The sequence below is a fragment of the Zalophus californianus genome, chromosome 1 (genome assembly GCF_009762305.2).
Source record: "Zalophus californianus isolate mZalCal1 chromosome 1, mZalCal1.pri.v2, whole genome shotgun sequence".
In the NCBI taxonomy this organism is placed as follows: Eukaryota; Metazoa; Chordata; class Mammalia; order Carnivora; family Otariidae; genus Zalophus; species Zalophus californianus.
Genome location: NC_045595.1, coordinates 137,490,277 through 137,510,221, shown reverse-complemented (window position 1 = coordinate 137,510,221; position 19,945 = coordinate 137,490,277). Strand labels below are relative to the sequence as shown.

At 49.0% G+C, this 19,945-nt stretch overlaps 1 protein-coding gene across 4 annotated transcripts in view; it reads left to right on the top strand.

Annotated features, from left to right (window-relative positions):
• Positions 1-15,152, top strand: part of MASP1 (mannan binding lectin serine peptidase 1) — a 62,243-nt gene extending 47,091 nt beyond the window's left edge. For 3 of the 4 annotated variants that reach the window (XM_027584466.2, XM_027584467.2, XM_027584465.2), the window contains one exon: positions 1,519-4,025. In XM_027584466.2, coding sequence (XP_027440267.1) covers positions 1,519-2,402 — 884 coding nt within the window. In that variant the 3' untranslated portion in view covers positions 2,403-4,025. Of the gene's footprint in view, positions 1-1,518; positions 4,026-7,976; positions 8,115-9,523; positions 9,638-10,532; positions 10,723-10,852; positions 10,855-12,476; positions 12,545-14,459; positions 14,560-14,961 lie in introns of those variants that run through there. The other variant, XM_027584468.2, reaches the window with a different exon arrangement.
• The last annotated feature ends 4,793 nt before the right edge of the window (positions 15,153-19,945 follow it).

The window sequence follows — 19,945 nt, the reverse complement described above, 5'->3', positions numbered from 1 at the left end:
GAGGGCCTTTCAGCACTAAATGAGCTATTGTGCAGGGCCAGTCACAGATCGCCTTGAGATGTCACCCCATAGGCTGCGGCTTGCAACTAACAGTCTGGCCTTCCACTCTGGAAGACCAGGCCACAGAAAGTTAGCAAAGGCCAGCTCACATCTGGCCTGGTGGGAATGACAGGGTGCATAAGGATCATGTAAGAAGCCTTTGGCATCAGGAAGAAGAACATCTGGAAAGCATGAAATTGCTGAAAACCTGACCTCCCAAAGTTGCCAAGAAAACTCAAATGTTCCTTGGTCTTTAAAGGATCATTGAAAGTATCCAGGACCAAAGAGTGTAGCCTGGCTATTTGCAACCAGGAAGAAGCCCATACTCACACCAGGCTTACCTCCTAGGCCTAAGAACCCTGCTGGGAAGGCTCATGTGAGCTTGTTCTTGGCCAGCGGTGGAGTGGTACTGAAGACCCCCTGCTCATGGGCCAAAGGCGTTTGGCTGCAGGAGGCTGGTGGTGCATGTGCATGCTCGGGGTACAACTCAGTGGAACGAAGTTTGATCAGACCTTTCTTCTTCCCCTGAAGGTACTACAGGGTTCCTGGGTGCAATGATGGGTGGCTCAGAGCAGGGCCTATGCATCATTGCTTGTAGATTATGCCACGTTTCCCTAACCCTGGACGCCCCGGGCATGCATTCAGAGCATGAGTCCTTTAGGCCAAAGAAGAAAAAGTTATAGAGCCCATGACCATGATTTGTATATGTAATGAGGCACTGTGGGAAACAGGACAAGACCTTGATCTTAGAATCTAGTTAAGCCCTCTGCTAATGCCCCTGTTAACTTCATAGCCATGTGACCTTGGGCTAATTGCTTCACGTCTGGAGAGTTTTACTCGCCTATAAAATGGGGGTGGCCAGGGAACATGAAATAAAAATTGAGGGAATTTGGAATTTGAAAGATCCACAGAGATCATATTGACCAACTGCCTCATTTAGCAGGTCAAAAATTTAAGTCCAGAGAGACAAATTTACCTACCCAGAGTCACACAGGACATAGGAGAGAAAAGCCAGGTGAAGGCCCCAGGTATCTTGGCTCCCAGTCCAGTGTTCACTGTGACCTGCTAGACAGTCTTTTAGTTTCCTTCCATCTCTCAAAGCCCATGACCTATGGTTTCCAGAAGTTTTCTAAGTATCATGGCCCACAGCATGGGCCACTTCTGGAATATCCAGGCCAAAGTGAACTTGGCTGGAAATGGTTCAGGATGGTGAAGGCCCATGCGTGCAGTGGTCTGGTCCATAGATGGCACTGGCTACAGAAGGGCCAGACCACACACAGGCCAACTAGAAAGACTTGGGTCAAAGGTCACACCCATGCAGAGCTCTCCCGGGCCACCATGGTCCTGTAATGTAGAGTAGGGTCCCATGGTGGCATAATCTACAGTGGATGAGATGTGAATTTCTTTCCGTGGCTCTTTTCACGTGGCTGATCTGACCAGTTCCTGTTTCTTGTCCCCATTCCCTCCTTCTCCTTACAGTGTGTGGTCAGCCCTCCCGCTCACTGCCAAACCTGGTCAAGAGAATCATTGGGGGCCGGAATGCTGAGCCTGGCCTCTTTCCGTGGCAGGCCCTGATAGTGGTGGAGGACACCTCGAGGGTGCCGAACGACAAGTGGTTTGGGAGTGGGGCCCTGCTCTCTGAGTCCTGGATCCTAACAGCAGCCCACGTGTTGCGCTCCCAGCGAAGAGACAACACAGTAATCCCGGTCTCCAAGGAGCATGTCACCGTCTACCTGGGCCTGCATGATGTGCGGGACAAATCAGGGGCTGTCAACAGCTCTGCGGCACAAGTGGTGCTCCACCCAGACTTCAACATCCAGAACTACAACCATGACATAGCTCTGGTGCAGCTCCTGGAACCTGTGCCCCTGGGGCCCCACGTCATGCCCATCTGCCTGCCAAGTCCTGAGCCCGAAGGCCCAGAGCCCCATATGCTGGGCTTGGTAGCTGGCTGGGGTATCTCCAATCCTAATGTGACAGTGGATGAGATCATCAGCAGTGGCACGCGGACCTTGTCAGATGTCCTGCAGTACGTCAAGTTACCCGTGGTGCCGTATGCAGAGTGCAAAACCAGCTATGAGTCCCGGTCGGGGAACTACAGCGTCACGGAGAACATGTTCTGTGCCGGCTACTACGAGGGTGGCAAAGACACATGCCTCGGAGACAGTGGTGGGGCCTTTGTCATTCTGGATGACTTGAGCCAGCGCTGGGTGGCCCAAGGCCTGGTGTCCTGGGGGGGCCCTGAAGAATGTGGCAGCAAGCAGGTCTATGGGGTCTACACGAAGGTCTCCAACTATGTGGACTGGGTATGGGAGCAGATGGGCTCCCCACAAGGTCTGGGAGAGCTCCAGGTGGAACGGTGAGCTGACTGACGTCCTCAGGGCCTGCCTGCCCTCCACCAGCTGTACACGCACTTCCGACGGCACACTCCAAGTTACTCACCAGACCAAATGGAATGGAACACTCTGTTCCCATCCTCCCAAGAGAGCCCCCGGGGCTCTGAGAGGCAACAGTGTGGTACAGGGAAAGGGTATATGCAAGAGGCCTGGGTCCACGGCCCTGAGCAAGCCCCTTCCCTTCTGTAGGCCTCACTCTCCCCTGCAGTACAATGAGGGAGCTAGCCCTCTGGCTAATCCCAGCACTCCTCTCCAGAAGGGCTTGACCCCAGTAGCCTTATGCACTCCTACTCACTTATCAAACCCTTTGGTCCCACTGTTGGTGTGCCTGAGCTTGGACCTGATTGTTAGAAAACCATCCCTTGTGTTGAGCCGAACACTGAGTCCATCTGTTTTTCTCAAATCGGCCCTCTACACAGACAAGTCTAGTCCCTTTTAGGGGGAAAGCACTCAGGCTTGAGGAGACAGGGGCCAGAACCCTAAGGCCCTGTCCCCTAGTGTGATGTCTTGGGGCTACTTTCATCCCTTGGATTTCTCTCCCAAAAGTTTCTTGTAATCCAAGCCTTATCCCTGTGTTCTCTATTAAAGGACAAAGAGAAAGCTGGAAAGCTTTGTGGTGACTAGGGGGAGGAGAATATCAACGGGAGCCTCCCCATCCCTGAGAACTTCCATTGTTGATTCTGAACACATCATTTGGACTCATACGTCACTCTCCAGTACCAGCTGACAACACAGGTGCCCACACCTGCCATTCCAGACAAGCATGAAGCAAACTTCCAGCTCTGAAGTATATCAACTGAAAAGGCCACCTAAGCCCCAGTCCCAGGAACAGAGACTCAACTGGATTGCCTGGAAAAAGAGAAGGCCCACACCGTGCCCCGCTGTGTGTGCTTCTGGGCAGGAAAAGGGAAGAAGGAGTGGGCTCAGGACATTAGGTGTACCTTGGTCCCACCAGATCGCCTGGCATGCCCACAGTCGGAGCTCTTCAGAGAGCCCACCTGGCACGGATGTTCACAGAGATCTGCTCCTTGGGCTTCCAGGAGCCAGACAAGGGAAGCAGAGACTTGCCCGTGAAAGGCAGCGAAAAGAGATAAGACCAAGAATGCTGGGTTCTAGCGTCAGCTCTGCCCCTCACTGGCTGTCTAACCTCTCACAAATCGCTTTTCCTTTGTGGGTCTCAGTTTCCCCATCTGTAAAAGGAAGACATTAGATCCCCCTCAGTGTCCTTCTAACTCTAGCGTTCAGTCTTCTGACCGCCCGCAGCCTCTCCCTGAGCCTCACAAGGTTGATTGTGTTCCTTCTCCCCAGAGCTTGCTCTTCGGGGATTTCTCCATCAGAGGGAGGCAGCCAGAGAAGTCCCTGAGAGGGATTCCAAGAGAACAATTAGGAAGTGTCCACTTTTCCAAACGGTTCATGAAAACACACTCCTATGTCTATGAACAGTGCATGTAGAGGGTGCTATATTTTGTATATTTTATATCACAAGCTTCACTACTCTGCAAGGCACCTCTGCACTCTGTTTCTCCTGTCAGGGGCCTAAAGTGGAAATAAACTTCCTGTGGATAACCAACAGCCTTCATTCTGGGGTTTGATGATTGTTGACGCTTGTTTATTTTTGGCTTTTTGAAGAGAGACTGGCCCCTCATTGAGCTACTATCTGTCCCATTACAGAAAAGGTACAACTTTTGTCATCTGGACCTCATCCAAGAAGGGGTAATGAGGAATGGAGCCAGTTATGGACATGTGTCCCTCTAGGCTGTGCACGCCTTCACTGAAGTGCCTGCCAATTAAGTCCTTGACTTCAAAGAGTCCAAACTAACATGCAAGACAGGGTCTCATGCATCTAGGTCTCACACAGGTGAAAGGTGTCAAGTGTCATAAGAGAAGTAGAGATTGCAGCACTGTGGGAGCTTAAAGGCAGGAGAGAGTCACAGGGCTGAAGGGGATCTGGAGAGCTTTGCAAAGAGGCTGCAAAGAATGCACCAGGAGACAGGAGAGAAGGGCCAGGGTGGATGAAGATCAAGCAGGGAAGCGTGCATGAGTGGAGCGGGAGCATGGGGAATCCGGGAGAGTGGAAGGAGTCTCGAAGGCTATACTATGTTTGTGCTGTCCTATGACAAGTGATTCTCTAAGTGGGAGTATATCAGAATCACTTGGAGTGCTCGTTAGAAATGCAGGGTCTCATCCACAGGGGATTCTGAATGGGCAGAACTGAGGGTGGGCAGCAGGGTGTGGGAAGTGGGGGGAAGCACTCTGGAGAGAGATGGTGAAAACCCACCAGCCCTAGGGCTAAGCCGGTGCAGATGTAGATGCGGGAGGAGTTTAAAACATCCAAGTAGTGTATTCAGCAGGGCTTGGTGTATAAGAATCCTATGAAGTGGTGCAGGCATGGAGCGGGTCAGGTGTACAGCTCACCTGTTAGTGAGGCTTCTCCATGGATGCACTCCATGGTTTGCCTTTGGGGTTTGTATCATAATGAAAACATCATGTTTTTTACACTATTGAGAGCTAAAAGAATCCTAAATTGTGCTTGATGTTTTACATGTAACTGGTCTTGAGGATTATCTGTCTTGGATTCTACTAAAAATTTCAGATTTTTCCATTACCTCCAGATATTTATGTTGTGACGCACTGAGATACTGAGATACCGTGAGGTTACATGGAAAGCACTCTGTGACATGGCATGGAGGAAACACATTACTCTCTGCTTCTCCTAGTGGTTTTTTATCAACTTAGGGGCTGCTTGAATAAGGGGCTGAAGGAAATGGAGGCAACTGGGATGCCGTCTATGCGGGCGTTAACAGACATTTGGAATGTCAGAGGGAAGAAGGTCATGAGCAATCCAGCTGGAGATGTAAGGAAGGAATAGCAAGAAAGGAATGGCTCAGAGGCCAGGGCAGGTCAGAGACACGGATCTGAAATCCATCAGGGTACAGGATAGGTGGTAGTGTGCCGCGGAAGGAGACTGGTATTATCTACCGCGAGTGTGCAGAAGAGTGGACAAAGGACTGGTCAAGGGGACCCCAGCATGGAAGGCATGGAGAGAAGAGAAACCTCAAGAAAGAGACCAAAAAGGGGTCAGAAACACAGGAAGAGAAGTGCTTCAGAAGCCAAGGAGGGAGCATGAGGAGGGATAAAGTAGTCAAGAGAGCCAATGCCACAGGGCACTCCAGAGGACAGTCTCCAGACAGGACATTCGCCAGGGATAAGCATCCAGTCTCTGCTGTCAACTCTGAGAGGATCCAAGAAGTAGGCCCCCTGCTGTGTTGAAAGTCTCCAGCTCTCCCTCCCCCTTCCTCTCCCCGCTTCCTCCTCCCCCTCCCCCTCCTTCTTTCTTCTCCCCCTCCTCTCCCTCCTTCTCCCTCTTTCTTCTCTCTCTCTCCTCCTTCCCTCCCTCCTTTCCCCCACTCTGTGTCCGGACTTCTCCTAGGTTTTATCTCTCTCCTGAGGCAGGAGACTATACTCACATCCTCCTTTCTCTGACTTAGAGTAAAATTCATATGATGGTATACTTAGTTCTCTGGGTTTTGGCCCCTGGAAACCTACAAATCTTTTACCACAATCCCTGACTCTACAAATGAAAATTTCCACTTCCAACTTTGGTTTCTGCTTCGCTCCTTCAAAACTCAAAGTTGTATCCAGCCTCACCTAAAGCAATGGATGCTCCAGCTTTAATAATAGGGAGCCAGAGGGCAAGGGAAATCCCTGGAAATGAAGAATACATGAGAGGAAATTTCAAATAGTATCTTCCTACACATGTAAATATCACTGTTGAAGTCCCATGTACGGGCCCAGAGCCATTCTACCTTCATCTATGATTAGGGGTCTATTAAATGTCCAAACAGCTACTTTATTCCCAGGAGCGTGCAGAGCCTGGCACCTTCTTCTTCCAAATCCACCTCCAAAGGAGAAGGAAGGATGTGGAGAATGAGTGTCAACTCCTCTTTCCAGAAGCTTGGCTATGCAAAGGTGGAGAGGGAGAGACTATGGAATGAATGAGAAGCCAGGAAAGCGGAAGCATGGTTTTAGAGTAACAAGATGTGGCCATGTTTTGGAGGTATAAGCAAAGGAGAGATTCAAGATGCTGGAGAAGGTTGAGAATCCTCCAAGCCAGGTCCTCAGGAGTGTGGAAGTGAGGAAATCCAGAGTCCAGAATTACTTCTAAAGAGAAAAAAGTTTACAGAGGGGGCAGATGGAGAGAAGATGCTTGGGGGAGCTCTCACCCAGTGGGCTCTGAGATTCTACTGGGAATGGGGACAGGACATTAGCCTGGGGCAGTGGCCAAGGACATTCGCTGAAGATGCATCCCAGGCCTACTCAGCAGCTAGGTGACAGTCACAAAGAAGGCAGATGGTTACCTGGGTATGAGGGCTCTGGGAAGTCACACAGGTAAGAGTTAGTGGTGCTGGCTAGGGTAGGAAAAGCTCAGAAGTCAGGAGACCTAGAATGAGTCTTGTCACTAACTCATAGAGTAACTTTTGGCCTGTTAATTCCCTTCTCAGAGCCTCAGTTTCCTTAGCTCTACAATGAGAGGAATGGACTAAATGGTCTTCAAGGGCTGTTTAGCTATAAGATGCTGTGTCTGTGTCTGTAAGTCCAAGTCAGTGGAAACAATATGGAGCAGGCAGACACTTGTAGGGGTCTTCAGCCCCCCAAGGCCCTGAGGAAGGGCTTCTCTGAGAAGAGATCCCAGTGGATACAGCATGAAAATTCTTTATCAGTCAGGACTCTTTCATTCATGTGAAAGAAACCCAATACAAACAGTTTACAGGAGGGAGGGAGGGACGGACAGACGGAGAGAGGGAGGGAGGGAGAGAGAATTATAGGCTCACGTAGCTGAAAAGTCCATATCACAAGGCTTCAGTTATGGTTAGATCAAGGAGCTCAAATATCAGCTACAGTCTCCCTCTTGCTTCACTCTTCCTCATCTAGACCCACTTTTTTCCCATTAGTAGCATCATTCTCAGAAGACTCCCCATGAAGTGATCATTGGCAGACCTTAGCTTATAGTCAGCAGCTTAGCAACCCCAACAGGAAAGTCCTTCTCTTTTTTAATATGGTTAGCAAAATTCCCAAGGCAGACCTTCATTGGGCTGCTCGGAGTTACATTCCCATCTCTGAGCAATCGTCCCCAGAGGATGAGAGGATTTAATTCATCAGGTCTCGGTCACATTCTTACCCCTAGAATCAGAGGTAAGATCATACCAACTCAGGGCATATGGACTAAGGATGGAGGGAGAATAGACCCCAGAGGAAAATTGGGGTGCTGTTACTTAAAAGAGCAATGAATGCTAGGAAAACAAAAATAATAGATGTGCCTAAGAAAGGGTGTTGAGAGATGCCTGGATGGCTCAGTCAGTTAAGCATCTGTGGTTAAGCATCTGCCTTCTGCTCAGGTCATGATCCCAAGGTCCTGGGATTAAGTCCCGCATTGAGCTCCTTGCTCAAATAAATAAAAAGAGAGGGCGTTGAGCTGGTATCTCTGGCAAAGAGCAAGATGAAGGCCACAGTGTGATCTGTCCCTCCCTCCTTTGGCTGCAGTGTGTGGGGTCCCCAAGTTCTCCCAAAAGCTGATGGCCAGGATCTTCAATGGACGCCCAGCCCAGAAAGGCACCACCCCCTGGATTGCCATGCTATCATACCCAAATGAGCAGCCCTTCTGTGGGGGCTCCCTTCTAGGTAAGGAGACGTGGAAAGGGCTGGGGACCCAGGATTAGGGGGCAGGGTGAAAGTGAAAGAACCCAACCCTCTTCCTGGAGACTGACCAAGATTTCTCCATTGAAATTCACTGTCCACACTAGAGGTGAGACCCAGAAGGACAGTGTGGTAGGAAGAGCCCTTAACTGGAGCTAGGAGATATATATTCCTGCTCTAGCTTGCTCCTTCAGTCAACAAACACCTTTGAAGTCCTGGTCAGTCTCGGGCACTGGGGAGGACTAAGTTGAGGAGTCAGACCCTCAAACATTGATTACAAGGCTCTCATGTGAACCTCAAAGGCAAGGTGTGCCAGGGCTATGGGACCAGGGAGAACCAGGAAACTCACCCTGGAGAAGCCAATGAAGGGAGATTCACAAAGGCCCTGAATACCGTACTTAGGAATTTAGATCTGTCCTGAAGCCTGCTGCAGATTTATAAGGATGTTCTCTCCAGGGGCAATACACATTGAAAGGAGAATCAATCCTAAAGCCAGGATTTCAGTGAGGTGGCTGTGGCAATTGTGGGGAGGGAAGTCACTAGCCTCAGAATAAGCACAGGAGACAAGGCATGGCAATAAGACAGATTCAAAAGCATGAGAAAATAGAATTGTCAGGATTTTGCAATGGAGTGAATGAATGTGGGTGGGAGTGGGAGCAAGGGTGGGGAAGAAACGGCTGATGGCTCTTCCTGCCACGGGTTGGTCCCGATGATCAAAGGTCCATTCCAGCTCTGACATTATAGGAAAAAATGATAGCCGCCTGGAGTCCCTGGCCAGTTCCTGGTCTGATCTCATCACAAAGGAAGAAGGCCTGGACGGGTCCACATCTGCCTGGGCATCCCCCAGACTGCCAGGCCCTCCTCTCACTCACTCACCTCCCCAACCGTGGAGTCAGGCGAGGACAGCTCCAGGCTAGATCAGTGCTTTTTAAACTTTAAAGTGAATAGGAATTACTTGAGGGTCCTGTTAGAATCCCCCGATTTTACTACCGAATGCAGAATTCTCTTTCAATAGATCTGAGGTGGAGCCTGAGAGTGCATTTCTAACAAGTTCCCAGATGAGGCTGATGCTGCTGGGCCAGGGACCACAAGGCCTGAAGGGTGGCCAGTAAGCCCAGGGTCTTCTGTGGACCCACCTTGGGCTGTCCGAGACTCACCAAGCCCATAGGTTCAAGGGAGCCCTAAAACCCTGCTTCAGATGTTCAGTCTTGGCCTCTTGGTTAGAACAGGCAGATGAAATCAGATTTAACTCCTCATCTTCAGATTAGGGTTATATGAGTGTCTGACTTGGGGCTCTGAAACGCAATGGAAAGGGGGACCCTGAAGTGGTCTGAAGCAATGGGGGACAGGACGGGGCAGTGTAGGGCAGAACATATGTACAATTCGGTTCTCAGTATCCAGCTGGATCGTGACTGCCGCTCACTGCCTCCACCAGTCGCTCGATCCCGATTACCCAGTCCTACATGACTCAGACCGGCTCAGACCTTCTGACTTCAAAATCATCACGGGTGAGTGAGGGGCAGGCTGACTCCTGAAGCCAACATTGGTTCTGGGTATGGGGTGTGCCCACTTGCTCACTTATCAGAGCAGGACACCTGGGATGAGGAACAGGCTAGAACTGGAGTCCAAGCCCCAGGCGAAGATTTTCAGGTGGCGAGACCACGAGCCGGTCACTGAAGTCGAGGCCTCCGTTTTTATAATGGTAAAATAAGAGCCCAGTCTAGATCATTCTAAAGACACTTCAGGCTTCTAGGAATCCATGGTTTCAAGGAAGTCATACCCAGACAATCCAAGCTTACCGTCTCTTCTATAAAGTCTAGACCATCAGCTGATTCAGTTTGGTTCAGTACATATTTGCCTACAGACACTACAGACCCTATGCCAGGATCTAAGAACACAATATAATTAAGACCTAGTCCCCACCCTCAAGGAACTTACAGTCTAATAAAGGAATAAAATACGAACACAGAGACCGCTAGTATAAGACAGGAAGCAGTAAGTCCTATAGGAGAGAAACAGATAAGGTGCCATGGGAATTCAAAAGAAAGAGACTTGTAACTGAAGAATCTAACTCAAGAATCAGGGAGGCTTCCTGGAGGAAGGAACACATGACCCAGGCACTGAGGTGTGATGATATGGTTTGAACATGTGGCAGGGAGCATCAGAATAAGGGTTATAAGGCAATGGGATCAGCTCAAGAAGAAAGACAGAGGTGGGGGCCTATGGGAATACATGACGAAGGTCAGGTAGGGTGGGACGGCCGGGAAAAGGGGAGTGAGGGGCAGCAAAAGGGTTAAAGGCTGGAAACAGCCCGGATGGGACAAGGGGCAACAGGGAACAAGGTGGGACCTTACCCTCCATGCCTGCATTACCCCCGTGCCTCGTGTGCCTTCTCTCACCCAGGCAAGCACTGGAGGCACTGGTCGGATGGGAACGAACAGCATCTTAGGGCCAAACACCTCTTCCTCCATCCCCTGTATGACCCCAACACGTTTGAGAATGATGTGGCTCTGGTGCAGCTGCTGGAGAGCCCGGTGCTGAGCGACTTTGTGATGCCCATCTGTCTGCCTGAGGGCCTGCCCCCCCCAGAAAGGTACTCTGTCCCATGCCTGACCCCACCCCTGCAAAATAGCAGGGGCCTCCCCAGGCACCGCTGAGCCAGCTGAGCCAGCTGCCAGGGTCTGCGGGTCCCTCAGCTGCCTCCCCAAGAACAGCTAAGTCAGAGGTGGATCCGAGGCAGCACACGGTAAACAGGCAGGCTTGATCAGTACTCTCGAAGGCCTGGGTCAGTCAGGGTCCAGATGAGAAAATGGAAACCAGACGAGTCATTGCAAGCGGGAGAATTTAATCCAGGACACTGGAGGACAAGGGCAGTAAAGGGGATGCTAATGTAACGCAGGTAGTAGCCACAGGAAAAAACCACCCCTCCTTGGGCTGCGGGAAACAAAGGGGAGAGGATGGAGTCACAGAACCTAGAAGCTTGGGAAAAGGACTCAGAAGCCTGCGGAGGGGCCCCGTGCTGACGTGCTTGGGGGGAACAGCTGCGACCAGGCGCCGGGGCTGGGGCAGTGCCAACAGGAACAACAAGCCTTCCGGGAAGCGTCCTTATTCTGGGGAGCCCCCCCCCAACAAAGCAGAACTGCCACTTCAGAGTCTCATCTGCAACATCACCAAGCAGAGCAAAGAGTAAGTTTGGAGCCGAGGGACAATAGCTTAATCACCTGCACAGTTTCAAAACCCGGTCCTGCCACTTCCCAATTGGGTGACCTCAAGGAAGGGTCTGAACCTCAAGCCCCTTACCCCGACACTGAGGATAACACCCCGTAGGGTGGCTGTGATATTTAAGTGAAATAATACGCTCAAACATATCGGCTTCCTTTTCATCTTGTTCTAAATTCAGTGGTGTTGCGTCACAGCTAACCTTCTTGTGTTCGAACAAGTGACAAAAACTGGTTGAACAGAACTGAGCCAACAGGAAAGGCACAGGTAGGGGTCTGATTTATCAGACACCGTGTGCCCACCATGTGTCAGTTGCTCTACTTTCACTAAAGTATTTACTACTTATAAGAGCATTGTGTGTGTGTGTGTGTGGTGGGGGGGGGGGTGTTGTAGTCCCATTTTCCAGATGAGAAAACTGAGGCCCAGCAACGTGAAGTGACTTACCCAAGTATACAGCTTGGAAGAAGCATAGCTGGGGCTGGAAGCCAGGTTGTCCCACGTAACCCCCCATGCTGTTTTCAGTAGCTAGACTCTTTTTCACATGAAGACATGATTGCTCTCTGTCAGTGCTCAAACCATTTCCACCTTGTCCCCACACCTGCCAGCTTCACAGACTTCTAGGATATCAGAGCTGGGAGAGGTTTTAGAGGATCCCAAGTCCAGCCTCCTTTATGTTTTACGGGTAGGGAAGCAGGGGCTCAGCAGGGGAGGGTGGGCCGGGGGCTCACCAAAGGCAGCATAGCGCATCGTGGACTAGGCTGAACTTTTACATTTTTCACAATTATTGATTGAGCACCGACTACGTGCCCGCGCTACTGGAGCAGGGGATACAGCAGTGAACAGAGAGCTGAGACGGCCACCTCTGTGGAGCTTAGGTTCTGTGCTACTTGGGAATGGGGGCAAGTGAACAGCCAATCAACCAGCTAATGACTCCCAGAAATAAAAGCCCAAACCTCTGTTTCCCATGAGCTCCAGCCAGCAGTCCTCCTCTGCACCATGTCGCCTTTTCTCTGATGGGGCAAATTTAACCCTTCCTCCACAAGCAGAGAATGATGGGGCCGCAAGAGGCAACCCTCTGAAAAGCCCACAGACAGCCACTCCTCTCTCACCGTGTCTTCTTTCCTCCAGGGGACATGGTCATCGTCAGTGGCTGGGGAAAGCAGTTCTTGCAAAGGTTCCCAGAGACCCTGATGGAGGTGAAGTTCATTTTATGTCCTATAGAGAGGGATGCTTCTGCCTGCCCCACATTGGACCCTCCTGTTCCATGTTGCCCCTCAGGGATTCAGAGTCTCGGGCAGAGGGTGGGTGAGAGAGAGACTCCAGGGGCCCAGACTCACCCCCAAAGTTCACTGGGACTTTGAATCCCAACAAGCTTGGTCTGTTTGTTCTACGTGGGGCTCTAGTCTCTAAACATTGTTCAGTGTTTCTGTAGCATAGTAAAGGCTCAGGCAATGGAAATTCTTCCAGAAAACAGTGGGCTTGGACACCCCAAAAGGTGATCCATCTGTATACCATAAGGATCCACATACCGGAATAACCAAGAATGAACTAAAGAATGGCCTCTTGAGAGCTGCAGTCCTTGCAGTAATGAACTTGATGGTTGCATTTAGAAGTTCACATTTATATCATTTCATAAAAGAATACTGCACAAAAAGTAAGGAGCTATGGCTCCAAGTACTGGCTCTTACCAACTTGCTGGGTGATCTTAAACAAGTCATTTGCCTCTCTAGACCATTGTATAGTATCCCAAGCTGCAAAGTTAGGGGGAACGTTAGATGTCCCCCAAGACCTGCCTGGCTCGGACATGACTGGGGTTGGTAACTGCCATAGCTAATCTCTGCATCCTTCAACATACATTGTTGTAACATACTTTAAATTTTCGGATTTGCAGCAACCATTCATCCCTTCCTTCATTAACTCCCAGGTATTTACCTGGTGCCTCTCATGTACCAGACATTGTGCTAGCTACTAGGTATGCTGGGGGCGGGAGGTGGGGGAGAACACATCTGGTCCCCAGCCTCCTTGTGCTGATAGTCAAGTAAGAGGGACAAAAAGTAGTTACCAACATGGTAAATGTGATGAGGAAGAAGTGCAGGAAGCTCCAGCATGTATAACAGGAAATCCAACCTCGTCTTCTGGGTCCAGAAGGGCTCCCCAGAGGAAGTAACACTTGAACAATACCTGAACGATGAGTAGAAGTGAGTCACGCACTTGGTAGTTTGCTGAGGATATGGGCTCATGACCGCCCTGCCCTGACCTTCTCTCCCCACCTGTCTGAGAAGGCCGTGGCCCAGGAGGGACCTAAACGGTGAAGGTCAGCAGAAGTTATACTTTTGGGTATGTGACCCATGCCGTTCTTGCTCTGGGTAAATGAGACTCGGTGTTTCCTCATGTTGTTCCAGACTTCGACCCCAACATTTACCCCCAAGCCTCAAGGGCAACACTAATCACAGTACCTTACTTTACAAAATACAGACCCAGTGTCTAGAAGCTCATACTGTAGTGGGGGAGAAAGTAAGAAAGGAAGTAAATGCCTGCTGTAAGGTGAGCAGCTGTAAACACTACGGTACTGAACATTTTTATACAGCGCTTGTAGTTTACAAAACATCTGCTCATTCATCTCCTCTGTACCGTTCCATGTTATGAGTATGTCAAATATGGTGACTTCCCTTCTTCAGATGAGGAAGCGGTCTCAGAGGTCTGAAGGGCCGTGATTACACTCTATGTCGCAGATTCCATAGCCAGTAATTGTAGGGATGGGGGGAAAGTAGACTGACCATAAGTTTTGAATACATTTCCATATTTGGAAAAATGAATGCGCTAGGCAAATATTATCTCCATTCTACAGATGAGAAAACTGAGGCCCAGAGAGGGCAAAAGACCTGTTCAAGGTCACACAGCAAGTTCATGCCTGAGACAGTTACAGAATATGGATCTTCTGACTCTTTTTAGTGTTCCTTTACCAGGAGCAGAGGGCAGTTGCTGAGACCAGGTCTAAGGTTGACTCAGGCTCATCCTGGAAGGGGACGGGGAGGAGCCAGCTCTAGGGGTGCCAGAGCAAAACAGACTCCTCAGCCAGGGGTGGGGACCAACCATGGCCTTATGTTCCAGATCGAAATCCCAGTTGTGAACCACCGCACACGCCTGGAGGCCTATGCCCCTCTGAAGAGGAAAGTGACCAGGGACATGATCTGTGCTGGGGAGAAGGAAGGTAAGTTAAGAGGAAGGAGTACAACAGGGCACCGACAGCCACGGAAGGGCTGGAGACCCTCCAGTTTGGAAGGCTGAATGGAGGAGGAGTCAGAGGAGAGGAAGGAGGAAAGTCAGGATTCCACTGGGGAATTCCACTGTGTCAGAGAAAGGAGCGCTAAGAAATTCCCGTCGTTCCCTTCTCCAAGCCCAAGTTTTCCCCTATGAAAGGAGAGTTCCGAATCCGCACTTTCTGAAATTGCGGAGCTCGGAGGAGGCCCGGCAGGGTTTGGGTCACATGGTCTATAGCGCCCCCTCGCGTCCAATTTTATGAACAATAAGTCAGATGTAGGGGAAAAGGAAGCTCCTTTGGATTTGGGGCTAAGAAGGGGAGCGCTTTAACCTGCATCTCCTTTTCATCTAGGGGGAAGGGATGCCTGTGCAGGGGACTCTGGAGGCCCCATGGTGACCCTGGATAAGGAGAGAGGCCAGTGGTACCTGGTGGGCACCGTGTCCTGGGGCAAGGACTGTGGAAAGAAGGACCACTATGGGGTGTATTCCTACATCTACCCCAATAAGGACTGGATCCAGAGGGTCACCAGGATGAGGAATTGAATTCCATTCCTCACCCTCCCCCCCCCCACAGCACCTGTCCGTGGTCAGTCAGCAGCACAGGATAATTCTCTGATGCAGGATGCCCCTCCCCCTCCCCCACTTCATTCAGCCCACCCTTTACTGGCCCATAGAGGGGGCATCTCAGCCTGCTTTTCACACTCTCTAAAGGCTGAGTAGCTGAGTGATCAGAACACAAGGCTGAATCCAGGCCCTGTCGATTACTAGCTTTGTATCACTGGGCAGGTGACTACCTCTGAACCCGTTTCTTCCCCCATACTATGAAAATGGCGTACCTTACCTACCTCATAAATGTCTGATGAGGATAAAATTAATTAATATATACATAGCACTGAGCATAGTGCAGACAAAACCTAAGTGCTCAATAAACATGAATTAGCAAAAGGTCCTTGTGTTTACCAGGCAGATGAAGTTCTCTTACAAATCCCGCTGGGTCTTGGGGCTAATCCGTATGCACCCTTCCCCTCAATCTTGACCATCTTCTTCACCTGCCTGCAAAGCTTTTTTGCTACTATGCACTTTTCTCAGTCGCAATCCCTGTCCCCCATAAAAAAGCAAAAGAGAGAAAATTCTTAGTCCTAGAGCACGTCCAATAGCAACGCGGACGTGAATGTGAGCCGGACACCAAACCATGAGAGTGCCTGAGAGAAGGAGAATGGGGATGAGGGAGGGACCAAGAGCAATGGAATGGGAAGTCAGATGCCAGGTTCTAGAACTAGCTCTGCCCCCAGCTCCCATGTGACTCTATGGAAGTCCTTTCCCCTCATCTGAAAGGACCCTCCCAGGTTTGACAGTCCAGAATCCAAGGAAGACATTTTTCCCTGATGACATGAATTAAAACTGAAGTAATCAAAAAGCAAAAATCACCTTAAGGTTCAATAGGGCTTTGATGCAGACCCAATACTGCATCTGCTGCAATGCCCTCCCCACCCCCACCACATCCACCATGCCCCGGTTCCCAAGAATGTAGCCCCACAAAATGCTAGTCTAGAGAATTTTCCTCATTCCTACGCAGAACATCTGCTCCTTCCCTTCCTGGGAACCTGAGGTTCACAAGGGTCAGTCCTGCTGGGCTAGACTCAGGCCCCTGCACTCTTCCTCCTTATGTCCACAGCTGACCTCAAGAAGCCATTCCACTGATTCCTTACCCCTGTCCCTCACCCTGAATGCCCTGGCCTTGCAAGGTCCTAAGTGTTTCCCAGGCAGAATACCTCTCCCCTCCAAGAGCCACCTCCTCTCTCAGGAAGCTTCCAGAGACCTCAACCCTTCCAAGCTCTGAGATTTAAGCCATTCAAGGGGTCAGAAGCTCCAAGTTCCTGTTTTCTGTTCTATCAAAATTGGTCTTCATGGGAAATTTCAATTCTTAGCCTGCACTACAGTTGGAGTCATTCAAGATCTCTTGCTGGGAGAAGATACTGAGGGGTGAGAACTCATGGACACTAAGCCCTAGGCTGAATGCTCAGGGACAGCAGTTCACAGCCTGCTTCTGGTTCCATAAGCAAGTCATTCTACCTCTTGGCACCCTGCAGTCTGTGCTGTAGAGGGAAAATGACCATGGGTGCCCAACTTCATCAGAGTTGTGTCAAGCAAGTTGAAGCTCTATCTCGGACACCAAAGAATGGCAATGCAAAGTTTGGGAGTTGCTCTAAGACATTCCAAAACCCCATACCTTTCCATTTCACAGCACTGCCTGGGTGCCCCCATAGGCTAGGTTGTGCTGACAGCTATGGAGAATACCAAGATGAGGGAAGCACTGTTCATGCCTTCCAGGAGCTTCTACAGGAATGACTGACACATATGCAGGTGACTGCCATGAACAGAATGAACCCTGCTAAGTGCTATCCTTGGGAGCAGCATGGAGGCAAAAGAATGGCCACTCTGGTATGAGGAGTTAGAATAGGGGACTTCAGGAAGACATCCCAGAGGAGACGATGTTGGCGCTGACCCTTGAGGAGGGTGGGCATTTCCACGGGTAAGAGAGAGGGAGGCCTTCCAGGTGGAAGGAGCCCAAGAGTAAACGTCCACTCAGGCTTTCCTGAGATTACACTCACTTCTCTCACAAAAATGACATTTACTAGGCCATTGTTCTGATTCTGGGATCAGAACTAACATCTAAATAGCCTTTCTCCTAAAAGTCAGACAACTATGGGACTTGAATAGCCTAAAGATTTATGTACAAATCCAGACTTCTGGTTGGACCCAGTTCCTCTTGTTTATTTCTCCAACTACAATTTTATCCTTATTCTGAGGAAATGTCTAAATGTGCTGTGGAACTTCAGCTTACCCTTGATCAGCAAACATCTATTAGATATATCAGCCCCCGCCCTGCTGCGAATGTTCAAGAAGCCCAAACTTCTCACATGGTCATAGAAGCAGGGGCTTGGAATGTCTATTAGGACCATCTTATCTACAGATGAGAAACTCATTACCTCTAAATGTAGCCCATTCCAACTTCAGAATGTGCTGCCTCTTAGGTTGCCTCCTCCATACAACAAAAATCCACCTCCGTAAAATATAGTTTGTATATCTAAGGCTGTGATTCCAGCCATGAATGTTGTTATTAGCAATAATGATCATGCCAATTTCATTAGCAACAGAAGCTATTGTTCTTGTAAGTAACTACACATTTGTTCCAATAAACATCTGCATTGAGTCAAAGCATTCTGTTGGGCTTGTATGTTTTTCATGCACTGATGATTCTGGTAAGTTTTGTTTTCACTTATCAACATTTCTCTGACTCTGATTAGTATCACTGTACCATGAAGAGGGATGGGGGGAGATCCTGTTGTCCATACAATAGCATGACAGGTTTTTCTGGTCAGTTCTGATTAAATACCTTGTCCTATTTTTCCTATCAATTATCAAAATATCCCAGGATGCCAATCTTTCAGCATCTAAATTCCATTTCTTGATTGTCATCCTCAACCCAGAATAGAAAAAAAAAAATTTTTTTTTTTTTTGGATCATGTGTTTAATTGTGTGGTTCAGAAAATATGGCACCATGTCTATGAGTGTCCTGTTCTGGACTGTGGTATATACTTTTCTTTTGAGTTAATCTTTTTCCCTGATGGCAGGAATCAAAGAGTCACCACCAACAAGCAGCCTTTCGAGCAAAGATAGCTAAGATCAAGGAGGGGAAATCTATGCCAATCACATGACAGAGATGGTGGCCAATCTGGGTCTAGAACAGGCCTTGAAATCAAGAGACTTAGGTTCTAGTGCAGTATAGGTTGACTTTCTCATCCACTTAATTTCTCCATCTACTAGCTGGCAGAAAAATCTTTGCCCTGCCTCTGTCTGAGGGTTGTAGAAGCAGATGAATTAGCAGATAAGAAATAACTTTGGAAACTAAATGTAGCTCAAATATAAAAAGTTCCATGGGAAATAATCACTGACATTTCTGAGCATTTACTATCTGAGTGAGACCACACTAAGCTCTGACATAATTCTCTAATCTCTCCTCGCAAAGTACTATTATTCTCCCCATTTAAGGGTGAGAAAACTGAAACATAGTGAGGTTAAAAATGTGGCCTAACCTATAAACAGCAACACCCCAGTAGCAACAAGCGCACCTAGTGTTCAGATTTTGGCTTCTAACACTATTCTCCAATAAAAGGAACAAGTGTTCCTTAAAGAAATGGCCAATTCTAGGACTAGGATGGGAAATATACAAGATGAACCTGGAGTATCTTGTTCCAGAAAATAAGGTGATGGCACACAGTGTTAGGGGTATGCCAAATAGACACAGGAGCCAACCGGAAGAGCTCCAATGGCCAAAGCCACTTTGAGCAACAAAATAAATAGTATTGGATTATTTAACCCAAAGTATAAAATAAATATCCATGAGTACATACTTACATGAGTAAGTTATTGAATAAATAAGTAAATGGGGGAAAATAGATACGTCTCCCATGGAGAATGCCAAATAATTTACGTTAAGTAATTTGCTCTAAAAGAGATGGAGCATGACTCTCCCTCCCTTAAGTGTGGGCTGTAAATAGTGACTTCCTTCCAAAGTGTACAGTATGGAAATTGGGGGTGGATGGCAGAATAAATTTCGGGTGGAGAAACCTAACAAAAACACTACCCCAGCCAGGTGATCACAGTTAATTTCAACATCAATAAATCATGTCGATAGTATGTTACCTTGATATGCCATACTGAAGATAGCACTGTACCTCTGCGTTCTTCCTCCCTTCATCCTGTAACCCCAGCCTAATCAGGAGAAATATATCAGAAAAATCCCATTTGAGAGACAGTTTACAAAATACTTGACCAATACTCCTCAGAATTGTTAAGGTCATCAAAGCTAAGGAAAGTCTGAGAAACTGTCCTAACCAAGGGAAGCCTATAATGGGCTGAATTGTATCCCTGAAAAAGATATGTTAAGTTCTCATCCTCAGGACCTCCAAATGTGACCTTATTTGGAAGTAGGGTCCTTGCAGATATAACTAGTTAAGACAAGGTCATACTGGAGTAGGGTGGGCCCTTCACCCAATATGACTGGTGACCTTGTAGGAAGAGCAGATGAGACACAGAGACAGACTCAGGAAGGAGAACACCTTGTGAGGACAGAGGCAGATGGAAGCCCCACAACTAAGCCAAGGAAGGCCAAGGGTTGCCAGCAACCACACACACTGGGAATAGGCCAGGAAGGATTCCCCCCCTCCCACCCTGCCCCACCAGGTTTCAGAGAGAGCACGGCCCCGCCAATGCTTTGAGTTCAGACCTCTAGCTTCCAGAACCATGAAACAATAGGTTTCTGTTGTTTTAAG